This window comes from Phocoena sinus, chromosome 13 (assembly GCF_008692025.1).
Source record: "Phocoena sinus isolate mPhoSin1 chromosome 13, mPhoSin1.pri, whole genome shotgun sequence".
Classification (NCBI taxonomy): domain Eukaryota; kingdom Metazoa; phylum Chordata; class Mammalia; order Artiodactyla; family Phocoenidae; genus Phocoena; species Phocoena sinus.
The window spans coordinates 71,368,957-71,385,542 of NC_045775.1; the positions used below are offsets into that span (position 1 = coordinate 71,368,957).

The window sequence follows — 16,586 nt, forward strand, 5'->3', positions numbered from 1 at the left end:
TACAGCTGAAGAAGCAGAAGCTCAGAGAGGTTACAAGAGTACCCCAAACTTTCCTAGTCAGCAGCTAGCACAGCCAAGATTAGAGCCAATTTCTCTTTGTGCTGTTGTGCTTTGTGCATTTGAATGATGTTGCTTGTCGCTGTCCCCCTTAGACTAGTAGTTGAAAAAGAAATATAGGATATAGTATCAGTCAGATAGTATACATGATGGTAACAACTAAGATATGTTGTGTTCTTAAAAACTATGTCAGCCTTACATAATATCATGGTGCCCATTGTGTGGTTGAGTAAAAGGCTTTGTTGTAGAAATTTAGAATAAAAAAGTTTTTTCATATACTTTGTGTAAATAGCAAGTGGTATATGTGGTGGCTAGTGGGAAGGAGAATTAGATATTGTATTTGATCAAGTTTTCTTTGAAAATGTAAGTGACTTTTTAGTGGCTGGCAAGAAAACAAGTAAGTAGGAGATGAAGTCCTTACTATGTGCCTAATTCATATCTCATGTGAATCGTGATTGTAGGACTGGAAGTTGGTGTGACCTTTTATTCCTTTATGACTTAAGGAAATCCACTTCATTACTGCTTGGTCACATGATTTATATTTATGAATAGTTAAAAGCCACCATAATTCATACTGAGCTCCAGATAAATGGAACCAATAGCCAGGAATAGAGAGTTCAGGGCAGGAAAACACTAAGATGGATTTGCCTGGTCAAAGAAGATTGCATGTAGTGTGTCACGTGGGTAAACTGAAGCTGAGTTCTACCAGATATGAGTTTGTGAACCCAAGTTCACGAAGAACTTAATTTTTCTTTATTTCCTTTTATGTAAAGAATGAATGATGGTATCTATCTTATACGTCTTAGAGATCATTTATTAAGTCCCCAGAGCTATACCTAGCAAACACAGCTCAGTGCTTCACAGACACTGGTACTGTTAATGAGAGAGATGATCCTTAAAGAAAGCCCAGTATTTTATACACAGAAAGTAATAAACACAAATAATTGAATTATGGATGTTTTCTGAGCAAAGGATGATCCTGAAGCTATACCACTGAGGGGAAGAGGTCATAAGACTTTTATTGTAGCTAGATAACATTTACTTTGTATATTATGTCCCTAAATCCCACTGTCCTGCTAATATTTTGCCTTTGGGTACTCTTCCATGGAAGAATAAACAGATTGATGACATGGGGAGTTGGGTACTGAACTAGGCATTGTGCCCTACCTTTCCGTCTTTGGACAAGCTTTGTCGTCTCTTACTTCCTCATCTGTATATTTGCAATTATTCAACAACATTCAGCAAATATTTATGGAAGACCCATATGCTAGACACTGTTTTAGGTGTTTGGGATATAGCTTGGGGTGAGGGACAATAAACCCATGAAAAAATTATTTGTTAGATGATGACGAGTGTATGAAGAAATACTAAAATGGAAAGAGGAGGAGTTAATGGTGGGAATGGAGTTGCAATTTGGAAAGAGAAGTTTTCACTGAGATACTGATATCTGATTAAATATCTGATGGAGTTTAGTGACCAAGCTTTACAGGTATCTGAGGGAAGAGCATTCTAGGCAGAAGGAAAAAATATAAAGGCACTGAAGGGCAAGCATGACTGGTCTGTCTGAGCAATAATCAAGAGAGCAATGTTTTATTTATTTATTTATTTATGGCTGCGTTGGGTCTTTGTTGCTGTGTGTGGGCTTTCTCTAGTTGCAGCAAGAGGGGCTACTCTTTGTTGCAGTGTGCGGGCTTCTCATTGTGGTGGCTTCCATTGTTGTGAAGCATGGGCTCTAGGCATGTGGACTTCAGTAGTTGTGGCACGTGAGCTCAGTAGTTGTGGCTCATGGGCTCTAGATCACAGGCTCAATAGTTGTGGCACATGAGCTTAGTTGCTCCGTGTCATGTGGGATCTTCCTGGACCAGGGCTCAAACCCGTGTCCCCTGCATTGTCAGGTGGATTCTTAACCACTGCACCAGCAGGGAAGTCCCCAAGAGACCAATATTTAGTAGTGGAGTGAACAACAGAGAAATCAGAACTATTGGTAACCAGATTTTATGACCTTGAAGGCCACTGTGATAGTCTTGGATTTTACTCAGATTGAGATGGGGCACCATTGGACGATGTTGAGAAGAAAAGCAATATTATTTGAGTTTATGTAACAGGACTATTCTGGCTCCTGTTAAAAGGAGGAAAGAGTGAGAAGCAAGGAAACTAGTTAGGGGAATATATTGAAACAACCTAACAAGAGATTCTGTTGGGGCTTGGCCATGGTGGTAATAGTGGAGAAGGTGAGAAAAGGTCAAATATTGGATATATTTCAAAGATGCTGCTGACAGACTATGATGGAAGATTGGATGCTGGGTCAGAGAGAACAAGGTGTAATATAAAATTCTGGGTTTTTAACCTAAACAGTTGGAAGAATTATGTTGTCAATAACTGAGACTAAGAAGACAGTGGGAAGAGCAGGTAGCTCATACTTGTCTCTGGAATGTTGGGAAGAGTCATTAAGAAAAGTCTGAAGAAGCTTAGGTTATTCTCTAAATGTTGAGAGGTCTTTGTGAAAGTAACAACTTTTGCAAGAACCTGAAGTAGGATCCAGATGGAAGTTAAGTACTTAACAACTCACTGTGTTCTAAGTAAGAGAGGAAAACTTTACCTGAATCTGTGACAAGGTACACAGTGAACACTTGGAAATTAATTAAATATGTGATGAAACTGGTAGTGAGTTTACATCTCACAATGAGAAAAGTAGTGGCCAGGAAAAAAGAAAAGTATTTTGAGAGTATTATTCTATGTCTACTCAAAGAATGTTTCAAAGTAGGCAGAAAAATGTATTCAATTATGAAAAGCCATGGGTTAACTGCTCAAATTTAAAACTAATTTAATTAAAATTACTGACTTTAAAAGATGCATTATACTGAAGACCTCTTATGAGCCCTTGAATAATGATATCCATTTCTTTTTGTTGTTATTCTCATTTCTGTAATAAAAGAAGAGTTGAGGGCTTCCCTGGTGGCACAGCGGTTGAGAGTCCACCTGCCGATGCAGGGGACACGGGTACATGCCCCGGTCCGGGAAGATCCCACATGCCATGGAGCGGCTAGGCCCATGAGCCATGGCTGCTGAGCCTGCGCGTACGGAGCCTGTGCTCCGCAACAGGAGAGGCCACAGCAGTGAGAGGCCTGCGTACAGCAAAAAAAAAAAAAAAAAAAAAAAAAAGAAGAGTTGAAATTTTAGGTTGATGTAGTGAATTATTTTGTATAGTTACATATATGTCTAAGATTTCACATCAGTTTTCTGCATTATATTTAAGAGATTATTCTTTATGAATTATACAAGGAGAGCAATATGCTAATGAGGGAGAAACAATATTAATATACCCCTGTTAATCAAAGCATAGCCTTTGGGGGGAGGGTTCGAAGGCCCATAGTGGATATGGTAAATGGGTTTAACCTTGATTGCTCACTCTCATCAATTGCTGGTGATTGACTGCAGTGTGTTTTGAGAAGAATTCCGAGATCTTGTCTAGGATCAATAGAACAAAGGACTGTTATTGACTGGATGTGCCTGATAAAGGTACCAATGAAGAAATGGTAGCAAGTATGTCACACATGAACCATCCTTGCCTTCACTAAAAGAGGCATTTCTGGAAGAGGCTTGGAGCATTGACAAGTATGGCTTGTTTAAAGGTTACCCATTCTGTTTTTGTTTTGTTTTGTTTGTTTCTTTTGCACCTAACTTACTTCTTGGTACCTCCTGGTCTTTCCAGACGGTAGTCTAGGCAATGTCCTCTCTTTATAGTTTGACTTTTAATTATCCTGGATTTTTTGGTTAGTCTATTTTCAAGACCTGGCCTTTGCTAATTTATTTGGTTAATAAATATGAACAAAATATAACCAAATGCAGCAAGATTGGTATGCTTAAGTTCTGGGAAGCTGGGTGGATGAAACTTTCAAGCACCCCCGAAGAATATGTAGATTCAACACTGTGAGTCTATTGGTGGGTTAAGATAACGAGATAAGTTGATCTCAGTTGAAGACAGCAGGTGTTAGGTCCAATGGGCTAAAAATTTAAAATAGCCCATTTTATAGAACAATGGATTTAAGACTTTAGGAAACAAATCTAGGAAACCCAACTGTGTTTTGATGGAGTTGAAGCACAGGGCTTGGGAGGTTGATCTTCAGTGTTTGATGTGCAGAAGAGGGAACTGTGTTTGAGGTAGCTTAGGACACTCTCAGCTGGGTTCTGACGACAATATAAGAGTTGAATTAATTAGGCTGTTGAACTTCCCAGGTAACATTATTATGCTTTTCAATAAGAAATATCTAGAAATAATATCTTAACCAAAACAAAGAGTATGATTTTTTTTTGAAGAGCCTGAATTTTTGAAATGTTAGGTCCTATATGTGGTTGGATAAAATATTTTATACTCTTTATTTTGATGCCTCTCAAATAAGATCTTTAAACATTACTTTCCAGGACCAGATTGGCTTCCCTCCACCTCCTACTAGAGCCATCTTGACTTTTCAACTATCCAGTCTTTCTCCAACCCCTATAAGCCCTAAATGTTCTTAGATATTTTGGGTGCCATGCATAAATCCCCCATGTTTTCTTATACTGAATCTTGAGCCCTCCTTTCCTCCATCTAAAAGATTCAGTAGTGCTACAAAAGATACAACTTACTGTGCTTTTCTATTCTCCTTGTGAACTTCTCCATGTCTTTATCAGTACAACATTAAAATTGTAATAATCAGGCATTGAGAACAAGCCAAGGTGACAGTAGCTTCAGTAAGAAGAAGGTTAGAGAGAGTCCAAAATGCTGGATTGAGTGGCTGGAGGGTGTAGAGAAACCTTGAGAGGAGAAAGTAGAGGAGGAGGAGGTGGAAATGGAAAATATGATTTAAAAAATACCCTTTTTAAAAAGACTCAAACGGTGATTTAAGGAAAGGTGGATCACAGTAATAATAAAAGCTTATGATTTGCTAAGGGCCTCCATGTGCCAGGCATTCAGCTTCAAGGGTATTATCTCATTTAATACTTAATAATCCTAGAAAGTGCTTTTTTTCACTTTTACTTTAGAGAAAGATAAGAAAGAATTTCAGGTAGAGCTAGGTTAAGTAGCTCTCCCAAGATCACACAGCCAGTGATTAGACCCATCAGGTTTGAACTCAGGTTTTGAGTCCAAAGTCCAAAATCCAAGCTTTTCTTCACTGTAAGAGAGGAAAAGATAGAACAGGATGGAGTAACAGGGAGAGTTGGAAGTGGAGCATGAAATGTAAGAATGCATTGCCAGAGGGGAGAGAATGTACAGGACTTGGAAGAATGGGGTGGAAAGAGGGTACTAGAATCCTGAGGAGGGGTAGCAAACACTCCTTGGGGAAGGGGTCTCTTCTGCTGCTCTTTACTCTCTTCATCCAGGACTCAGGTAGCAACAGAGGCTTTGACCAGCTCTTTCCACACACCTGATAAGGAGAGAGTTAGGGGCTGGATGGCAGTTTAGTTTCCCCAACATATGAATAATGCCACATGATACAACTGTTAGTGATTGAATGTGGAGAGGAGTGAACAGATGGTGAAGAATAATCCAGGCTTCCAGATTATGCTCCCTTCCCAGGCACAACCCTCCATCAACCAGCACCCAAACCTGTGGTCCTTGACTCTTTGGATCTATTCTTCACTTAGTAGTTGCACATTGTATTCTGGAGCCTAGGAGCTGTTTTGTAAGGTGTTAAATGGCCTTTATCACTTATCAACAAATATACCATGACCATGCAAAGTTCAGCATTTCTGAGAGTACTGGGCCCATTGGTGGCTCTTTGATTCATTTTGTGAAGACATATTTCTCTTGGATTCTTGGGCAGTGGCTTGTCTTAAATTTGCCTCCCAGTAATGGTAATGCAGAATAGTGTGGGAGAATGAGGGAAATAAAGGGATCAAATGTGGTGACCTTCTGCTAGCTGGCTGCCCCATACGGAAGGCAAAAAGGAGCTGTAGCCCTTTGAAAGTCTGAACCTTGGTTGATGAAGACATGATGATTCTCATGATCAGAGATGACAAAATCAATGCATGGAATATGTATGTGACATAAAGATATTCCTACCCAGGAATATCTCCCAGTTTGTAATATATGTATATATATATATATATATATATATATATATATATATATATATCCATCCATTGGCACATGGTCTCTTGTTGGATTTATTTCCTATGCTTCTGTTGTTATGTGAAAACAACCCAGAGAAAACCTCTGGGCCAGGAGATCCTGATGTGTAGGAAAAGGAACAGTATGGGAAGGCAGAAATATAGAAAAGGGAGATGGGGACTTCCTAGAGGAATAGAGATGCCTGTTCATAACTTTCCAAGGGGTAACACATCCCAATACTCCCATTTCTCCTTGGGATTCCAAGGTTAGCAAAAATGCCTTGTTTGGGGTTGAGCAAAAACTGTTCTGCTTTAAATGGTGAGGAAAAAAATGGCTCTAAGCCATATTTAGGAAATTTGTTGACTGTAATTAAGCCTTCATGGGAATCCCCAAGGTTTACTTACCTATAATTGAAAAAATGCAAATGAAGACAGTTAATCAGTGGACTGGCTGACTAAGAAGTACTACCTACCTCAATGAATTAGAAAGGAAAACACAAATATGTCCAGTTGATAAAGTTACCTGAGAACCAATTGGTAAATTTCTCAGCAACACTGGAGCTTTTTTTTTTTAGCCTGGCTGAGATTGCAGTGCTTGTCTGCTAAGGCCTTTGCCAACTTCATCTTGAGCCATTACAGACATATTTCCCAACAACTGGCCTTCAGCCTTGGGAGAGCACCAGCTGCCTCCCTGGCAGCACTCAAGGAATCCCTGCAGAAAAAATAACAGACCTTTTCTCCTCCTTTCTGCTGTGATTGAGCCACTACTTAAAGTTGAAAAACATTTACTTTTCAAGATCCTGTAATCAAATGGGAACACCCTTGGGATTAAGCCAACTCTTCAGGAGTTAGCCTACAGTATTCTTGCTTCCAGTTTTCAAGGATTAGTACATGTTCTAATATTAACAGATTTAATGCAGTTTATTTTTTGTTTTAATGATCGTCACAGCCATACCTGTGATGATCATTTTCACTTCAGACATCATACTTGTTAGTATATTCAGCTAATTTTTACCCTCTGATTTAAAATCATCCCCAAAATGCTTTGTACTTCTGTTCATACTTATGTCTTCAGCTTAATTATTTCATTAATTAGCAACTCATACTGTGGTGTCAGTACAAATTCACAATTTGTCCCTTAAAGTCAACTACGGGAAAAAAGATTAAATGCTGCATCATTTAAATAAAAAAATACTTGTTCGAGGTTGATTAGTAGTAACAGAAAATATTAAACAATTTAAATATAGAAGTATCTGTGTTATAAACTATATCAAGTTGTTTTTGACAACTTTTTCAAAATATGACCTCTTGGAGGAGGGAGGTAAAGAAGTTTCCTTTCTCATGCCACTGAGCATATTCTCAAAGAGCAAGGTGCTGTGATTGATTAGTAATGCCTGCCATGGACACCATAGGGGTGAGTGCAAATTGCTGCCCTATGTTCACCACTGTCACTGTCTTAAGAAGAAGGAATTCAGCTTTGCTAATTTGTTTCATTGTTGATGTTTGATGAGGAAGAGTGTGTAGACTAGGACACTGAAATGAGGGTTTACCACATAGGAATAATCTTTTTTGTATTCATGTAAACATCCATGAAGTGGGGAAAGATGTGATTAGGCTGAACCTTTTCACCATATCTTTGTTTGCTTCAGTTATTTATTACCCTGGACTTGATAGCATTTTATAAAAGTGTTATTGATATAGACTCTGGAAAATGTAGGGAGATATTTCAAGGTATTTCAAATGTATCACAGTTTCTAAGGGGATCAAATATCTCTTCAAATCCTCATGGATTTTTCAAACATGAAATGTTCTTCTTGGCAGATAATAGGCTGCAATGCTGTGGGTTTCTAACCTCCCATTCATTAACAGCAAAACTGACTTGTAGCAAAGTCTCTTTTTTTTTTTCCTGCAGGTAATTTGTGACTCCTTTTGGAGAGATAACTGTTTAAATATAAATAAATGGCCAGCTCCAATAGAGAGATTCCAGTTTTCTCAGGGTATTTACTTTCAATTTATTATCAATTCTTCCAGCACAACTTCCTCCCCTCAAAACACTACCCCAGGCCTGAATATGTATAGTGGAGGCCCATTAAAATATTTCTTGTTCTTATATGTTAAACACTAAGTTAGTCCCATTAAAAGATCTTGCACATGGTTAAAATGGACTCTACCCATTTTAGCATTCTCAAAGTCATTAGCACTATCAGTTATTATTTGAGAAGATTAGAATAAAAGAGCCTAGGCCCAAATGGGACTAGGTTACCGTTCCCAGGCACTTCTAAGCTTTTCAAGGTAATCACTCCTTGGCTTTTATATTTCAAAATCACCTTCAAAATGATTTGGTTTATTTTATTCAATTTAGCTTAGCCAGTAATCCAATGACATTTGCATTATTTTTAATGCAAGGACGGATTGCTTTGTACTTGGGATTTGCATGAACTACCATTTATGGTTCATTATTTTGTGGTAATAGATAATCAGCTTTTTGGAAATAGATTCATTTCCAGGTTATATTTCTATCTCTACATGCATATTTTAAATGGATTAATGTGGAGCACAGTGAAATCCTAATTCTCTTCTCTAATTATATTCCTGACCCTCACAAATTAACATCCTAAGATGTTCACTATGTCATATGTGGTTAATCTAATGCATTTCTCTCCACCTCTTTCAGATTACTTTGCACTTTTGACAATGGTATTTTTTTTTTAAATTTGGGGTGAGGGTGTTTTTTTAAAGCCAGTTGTTAAATCTAAACTGCATTAGCTTTATTGCTGGTTGGCCCCAGGAGGATCACCATTATTATCAAGGGTGAAGGATTGCTAATTACCTAACAGAATCGAAAGTAGCCTTGGCTGTCAAAGGAATAGTTAAGATATTTCTTGATGATGTTATGTCTTAGATTATTAAAAGAATATTGATTTTGATCTTGAAAGTATAATGCAGAGAAAAATTTTAGTAGATTTATTGGACTTTTTGACCTGTGGGAAGAATATGGATTTAATATCTCATTCCACATTCTATTAGCTCTCTCTGTAGAAACACTAAATAAGAAATGTGAAGGGAAGAAAAAATCAGACAGAAATTGACATAAATTATATACTTACTGTATGCAGAACTGGGAAGACCAATATGGTCTCAATATGTGGTTTCTTACATATTGCTCCCTGAATTCCACTCACAGAATTTCAACTCTTCCTTTGATAACTCACTCTACCTATGTGTAGCACACACACACCTCACTATGTCCAAAGTTAAACTCAACAGTTCAGCACTTCAGCTTCCCTCTTATTTCTATCACCTAGATGAATACATCCATATATACCAAACTGTACTAGCTAGGAATTTCAGAATTGTCCTTCTTCAGCACTCTTAACCATCCATGCATGAACAACGTTCTATTTAACCCATTAGAAAAGTAGTAGAAAAATAGAGGGATAGACTGTAGGGTAGAGAGTAAATGACAATTTGGTATTTCAAGAAATGCAGTTGCACTTGCATTTGAAAGAGTGTGATTTGAGTCATGCAGTCACATTTCTGTCAAATTCTGTTTCTATTGGAACTGAACACCTCTTGCAGTATAATCCCCATGTTAATGAAATAGCATGAAACATAATGACATGGTGTTTCAGAAATCTTCAGATGATCCTGTAAATTTTGAGTCATTGTAAGCACTTTTCACAATTCATAAGGAATTAAGCAGCACAAATATCAATTAATGGAAGAATCACATTTCAGGAAGTCTTCCCTCTAGTATTTCTCTCTACTCAAAACGCAAAATGAGGAAAGTGTAGGGAAAGAGAAATCTGTCTATTAGAAGTTAAGTGAGGTTAAGAAGAAGAGAGTGGTAATAGAGGCAGAAAAAGAGCCAGAAAAACCCTATAGAATTGGCTGTAAAACAGCTCTCCCGCCCTTATTTGCTTTTCATGGACTGTAATAGAACAAGATGTGAGGAAACATCTGTTGCCTTTTTAAAATAGTACTTTGATATTTTAAAAAGAATAGTGACAGAATTAGGAGAAGCCTAATTTCCGTGGTTAGGGACAGCAGACACCTATGGAATAGAATAGAGAGAATTAATCTAGTACAGCTTGATAAATTTGGGGACTATGGATTCGTCTGCCATGCTCGACACTGAGAAGCATCATAGAGCAATGGTTAGAGCATGGGCTCTGGAGTTAGGCTTCCTGAGTTTAAATCTTGGCTTTCCCACTTAGCTGAGCATAATAGTATTCCCTGTCTGAGGGGTGGATGTGAGATTGAATGAGAGAAAGGAAACTTGAGAAGTTAGTCCAGAGACTGGCTCATGGTAACATTTGCTAAATGTAAGCTATTATTATTATTTTTTTAATTAAGTAGCCACTTCTCTTAGACTTGATATAAGAATTTAATGGGCTGCCTCATAGGAATAGAAAGGCCCTTGAGCAGGAAAAGATACAAGTCTCTTTCTGTGGATAAGTCTAGTCAGTGTATATGCAAGCCAGCTTGAGGAATGGCTGGCGACAGCCCACATTTGAGACTTATTTAAGCTAGCAAGACCAACCCAGATAAAGGCTTAGGACACTAACTAGAGTAGCTGAGCCCCACCTGAGGGTACAACAATATACAGCAGTCATTACTGCTGTATATTGAATGTACTTCATAGAAACAGAGCAAGTACAAGAAAAATCTGCAGGGATCAGATCCCAGGAACTGCTGCCATCAAGGTGCAGCCAAGCCAGGAGACCAGTCAAAAGGCCAGGAAGGATTGCTGGGCAGTAGCACATCCCAAGCCAGGAGATTTAGTTAGAAAGAATTCAGGCTCTGAGGATGAGACTAAAAATCACAGACCAGGTGAGATGGACGCTCTCACTAGACTTAGTCATGATGTTTATAGGATGCCCAGACAGAGTTAATAATTGAGATCAGTTCATTTTGAATGATAGTCAGTCACTGAAAAACAAGACCCCAGAGATTAAATGATGCTTCAGAGAAGTAATGCAATGTAGTGGTTCAGATGTTGGGCTTTGGGGAGAGAGAGTACAGGTCTTAATTCCTACTTTGCCAGTTACTACAGGGACAAGTTATCCTACCTCTCTAAGCTTTCCTTTTCTCATCTTTAAAATGGGGGTAACAGTTTCTACTACAAGGATTTTTGAAACTTGAGTCATGCAAATTAATTAAAAGGACTAAGGCAATGCCAAGCACCTAGTAAATGCTCAAATAATGTTGGGTATTAATATTATTAGAATTTCATTAACACGTCTTGTTTGAAAATGCCCTAGTTACAGTATACACCACAAAATAGGCCACAATTATGTGAAATAAGTTTTCTTAAACCTTCCATTTAAAAATCTTCTTTCCATGTAGCTTTACTCTTTTTAATGTATTTTCTTTAGGAAGTGAATTTTTAGCAAGATGTGCCACTTGGAAACCAGGTCTCAGTGCTATTTTGGACAAGTACAAAGGAGACCCATTTTTAAATAAAACAAATTATGATTGTGCTGAAAATGATCTAAATCATTACAGTGGGTATAGGGCAAATGGTAAAATTTATCCCTGGGGAATTCAAGTTTTAAGAAGAAGTCAAATTCTGTATTAATTTTAGATTGGCCTTATTGCCTTGGAGTATATTTGTTCAGGCTTACCTGGCCCTCACCTCCTCGCTTTGCCTTGCCATGAATTCAGTACCTTCTCCACCAGGTGGCTTGAACAAAATCATTGACTTTATAATTTAGAGCTGTCTCACTGTCAACTAATGTGTTAGGTTTATTCATAGGATTCCTGTGTCAGGCTGGGAGAGCAAAGGGGTTCTGAAGAAAAAACAGGCTATCATATTTTTGCAGCAGAATTAGACACCATCTATCTGAAAATGGAATCTGTGGTAAAAATCTCCAAATTATTTGTAATTCTTCTTTTTGGATCCACTCAATTCTCCCAAGATTTGCTTTTTGGGGGACAATTTAAAATACAATAGACATATCTTGCCCTAATCTACTTCTGCTAATTCTGTTACCCCAAAGCAAATCAACAGAACTGTCCCTGATATAATATCATTCTACTCTCTCTTTACCCATAGCACGCAACAAAAGTAACTAACTTTATGACTGAATTTTACTCTTTTCTGAAACCTTATAGACTTTTACAGGGAACTGTCGACTGGCCAAGGGGTATGGTATCTAGCTCCTAAAGAAACTATGACTGATGTAATCATCCCAGCATTTTGCTATCTTATCTATTTTCTTCATTATTTGTACTTCTGCCTGGGGGTATAATTGGAAAGATGAAAAAGTGAGATTCAGTTGGATAATTAGCTGTGATGTTACCAAACTTGTTGATGGTGGAAGTCCTGATATCATTGGTTGAAATAAGCCTTGAGAGAGTCTTTGGGTGTCATTAATCCAGTGGTTCTTAACCTTTGGCATGAATCAGAATCCCCTGGATTGCCAGTTTTTTTGATTCAGAAATGTGGGGATTGGCCTGAGAGAGTGCATTTCTAACAGGTTCCCAGGTGATGCTGATTCAGAGACTGTACTTAGAGAATCACTGGACCAATCTGTGCCTGTTTTCCCTTCTGTTAACATGAATAATCTAGAATTTGCTTTTCTTTAGCTAACTTTAGAAACTTATGCTGTAAAAGTAAACATTATGGGTTAAACAGTTATTTTGGTATATGGACACCTTATACAGTGTAATAGAATTGGTAACATAACTAGTTACTCTATCCAATTGGTTGATTTAATTTGCAAAGCAATCAATTATATATTCATTGAGTCGTGGCTCTAATCCACAAATCTCAGCTTCTCTATATTATTGTGGCGTCAATGTAATACTGGCTTTTAATCATGTGTGTGTGTGTGTGGTGAAGCCTCAGTTTTATGGTATTGCAAGAAATTCATACGTAGAAAGCTTCTTCCATTGTTTTCTCAAATAATCTGATTTTATGAGCTTTTTTATGGTAGAAGAATTGAGTTCACTTCTCATAGAATTTTTAAACTCAGAATAATGTTTATTTAGCTTTAATAAAGGATGTGGAACAGATAACAGCCGGAAAAACATAATAGTCTTTAGATATAACTTCTTTTTTTTAATATCTGTTTTGGAGTAGAATTGCTTTACAATGGTGTGTTAGTTTCTGCTTTATAGCAAGTGAATCAACTATACATATACATATATCTCCATATCTCCTCTCTCTTGTGTCTCCCTCCCATCCTCCCTATCCCACCCCTCTAGGTGGTCACAAAGAACTGAGCTGATCTCCCTGTGTTATGCGGCTGCTTCCCACTAGCTATCTATTTTATATTTGGTAGTGTATATATGTCCATGCTACTCTCTCACTTCAACCCAGCTTACCCTTCCCCCTCCCTGTGTTCTCAAGTCCATTCTCTATGTCTGCGTCTTTATTCCTGTCCTGCCCCTAGCTTTAGATATAACTTCTGATGTCCCCAGTCACTGCTTGGGACTTGCTTTGGTCACAAGAAATGACAAGTTAAGTGAAATCAGGTCACATCACATAATGGAGTCACTGTGTTTGGGGTCACTGGGCATAACACTGTTAATTACTTCATACCCAGAAGGTTGTACGCCTAGTTCCTATTCTCTAATATAGCTACACCAATTACAAGTTATACAATGAACAATCTCAGCAACTAGGAGCACATTACTTAGGAACATTCTTAGATCCCTCGTTTAACTGCAATGGATACATTTCCTTAGTTGCTATTACAGGTTTAATGAACAGACTACATTCAGGCATCCCTGAGGCTGGAGTAATATTTGCAGTCCAGCTGGTAATTCTTTCCTTTCACTAGGTGACATGTAGAATCCTGGCTGAAAGGGGGTCTGAGAAATGCAGTTTTGAACTTTTCCAGCTTTTGTGGTCCAGGAGTTTGAAACAGTTATCGAACGGTCTAGTATACAGTCTATAACACACTGCCTAACTGGTTCAAAGCAGAAAAGAGGTAACTTGAAAAATACCTGGTCTTAGAGTCTGGAGATGAACTTCTACACCTACTCTGCTCTAAGTTGTGACTGGTCTTAGCAATTTTAAAGCCATTCTACCCAATAGGGTGGCAGTATGGCACAGTAGTACAGTCTTTAAGGACCCCATCACTTAAGCTGTATAAACCTGTGAAAATTTCTGGACCTCTGCATGCACCAGATCTCTCACCATATAATGGCAATGACAGTGATACCTCCGTCAGAGGGTCGTTGTGAGAGTTAAGTGGGGAAACAAAGTTCTTAAAATAGCATTTGGCACATCGTAAGAAATCAATATTTCATTAGCGCATGGATAAGGGGGTCTCATTGAATGTTCTTTGACCTATGCAAGCCTGAAACAACTGTTGATATTTTGTATGAGGTATATCTAAGACCTGGGAATAGTCAGGTACCGCAGCACAATAAACACCTAAGTAAAAAGTCAGCGCACCCATGGACGTATTCCTCTGCTTAGCTGCCTGCATCCCTACCAATCCTGAGCTCAAGATGGAGAAATAGTCTACAAATAGATACTTCCACTGGGAGAGCCATAAAACCCCTTATAACGTTTTATTCTTTAGTGCCTGCCAAATGCTTTTCAAATAATTGTCATTATTACCTATCAGCCTAATGCAATAACATGAGATGTTCCACTTCGGAAAACTTTTGTTACGTTGGAATTCTTACATGCCAAAAGGAGGGTTTTGTCTTTCGAGGTACTGGGACTTTAGAAAACTGTGTATCATCGAGTATCCTCTATTTTTTCTTTTTATTTTGGGATTAGGGCTAGAAGACAGGTGACTGCTTTGTAACCTATTCTCCTTATCATGTAACAATCTGCTCCTTTTTCGGCAATACTGTATACTTGCATAAACACAACATTGTTTTAACTGAGAAATTGCACCTCCATCTTCTGAATGTTGTGCCTTGGCTAACCCAAGTATATTTCATTCTTCTTCCACTCCAGCTGGACAGTGCCACATCGCTCATCCAGGCAGCTAAAAATCTGATGAATGCTGTTGTCCTCACGGTGAAAGCATCTTATGTGGCCTCAACAAAATATCAGAAGGTCTATGGGACAGCAGCTGTCAACTCACCTGTTGTGTCTTGGAAGATGAAGGCTCCAGAGAAGAAGCCCCTTGTGAAGAGAGAAAAGCCTGAAGAATTCCAGACACGAGTTAGACGAGGTTCTCAGAAGAAACACATTTCGCCTGTACAGGCTTTAAGTGAATTCAAAGCAATGGATTCCTTCTAGGATGATAGGCTTTAACAAGAAAGCTTTTTCTTTCTTTTCCTTTTCTATTCTTTTCTTTTTAATTCCATTTTTGTATGTATACCTGCTGACTCATATGCCTCTGGCATGGGGAACTAAGGGAGCAGTGTCTGTTTGCATGTAAGATGAGATGTGATCAATACTGCTGATCCATCTGTAGCCCAGGGAGGGGACAGGGAGTTCCTGTCCCAAGGTGGCACAGAGCTGTCCTTTGCAACATTCTAGTAAAATTGGGCAAAGAGTTCATATTGCAATGTTTATGGGAGCGGGAGGGATGGGGAAAATAAACTTAACTCTACAAAAGCAAACTCTAATGCATGCAAGAATCATTAAGTTGGCAGGTATATTAATAAGCGAAAAATCTGGAAGTGTAATGGTAGAACATAAAGCTTGTATTGCTTCTGTTTCAGTGCAAAAGTGTACTAGCCAATACGCTTAAGTGTGTGGCCCACAAATTGAGCAATTTAACGTTGACATCATATCGATGATATTATGTGAAGTTTTTACTAAGGGGAAACTAACTTGTCCAGCCGAAAATGTTTCTTTTAATCTGTATTCTGTTCTTTCTCTCCTAGTCGTGCCATTACTAGTGCTCATGTTATCAATTTCCCCCTTTACTGAAAACATAAACATTTATTTAAAACAATTATAATCCTTCTGGGGGCACTGGAAGCACAATGTGGTGATCATCTTGCTTTTACTTTTTTAAAAATTTGAACTATGATTTTGCTAGAAATAGGAGGCCCAGTGATGGAATGTTAGAGGAATGGAAACTGACAGTGTGTGAAGATTTAGAGGCAAATACATAGGTGTAGCTTGGAGTGCTGGTATCTAATATACCATTGTATCCACTAACTCGAAATAAACACATTTAATCTTGACATCTGAAGAATGCTTTCCTTCTTTGAATGTATGCTTATAAAAGATTAGCTCATCTTCTTGAAAACTGATTAAAAATGCTTTGTGTTCATTTTTAGAAATTGGAGGTAAAAGTAGCTAGGTGATATGTAAAGAAAACTCTGGGATATCTTTAAGTCCAGGAATTGTTTTTTTTGTGTTTTTTCCCATGTGTTTTTATTCACTTTCAAACTGAATCTAAAATGAGAAAGTCATGTGTTAGAATTTTCTGGGCCATGTTTAGCCCTGGGCTAAACTTAAGAAACTTAACGTGTTCTCAGAGAGAAACTGAATAAATAAATAAATAAAT

General features: G+C 38.0%; 1 protein-coding gene across 2 annotated transcripts in view; it reads left to right on the top strand.

Annotated features, from left to right (window-relative positions):
• Positions 1-16,336, top strand: part of CTNNA2 (catenin alpha 2) — a 1,238,106-nt gene extending 1,221,770 nt beyond the window's left edge. For both annotated transcript variants that reach the window (XM_032653512.1, XM_032653513.1), the window contains one exon: positions 15,074-16,336. In XM_032653512.1, the coding sequence (XP_032509403.1) occupies positions 15,074-15,361 (288 nt within the window). In that variant the 3' untranslated portion in view covers positions 15,362-16,336. The remainder of the gene's footprint in view (positions 1-15,073) is intronic.
• The last annotated feature ends 250 nt before the right edge of the window (positions 16,337-16,586 follow it).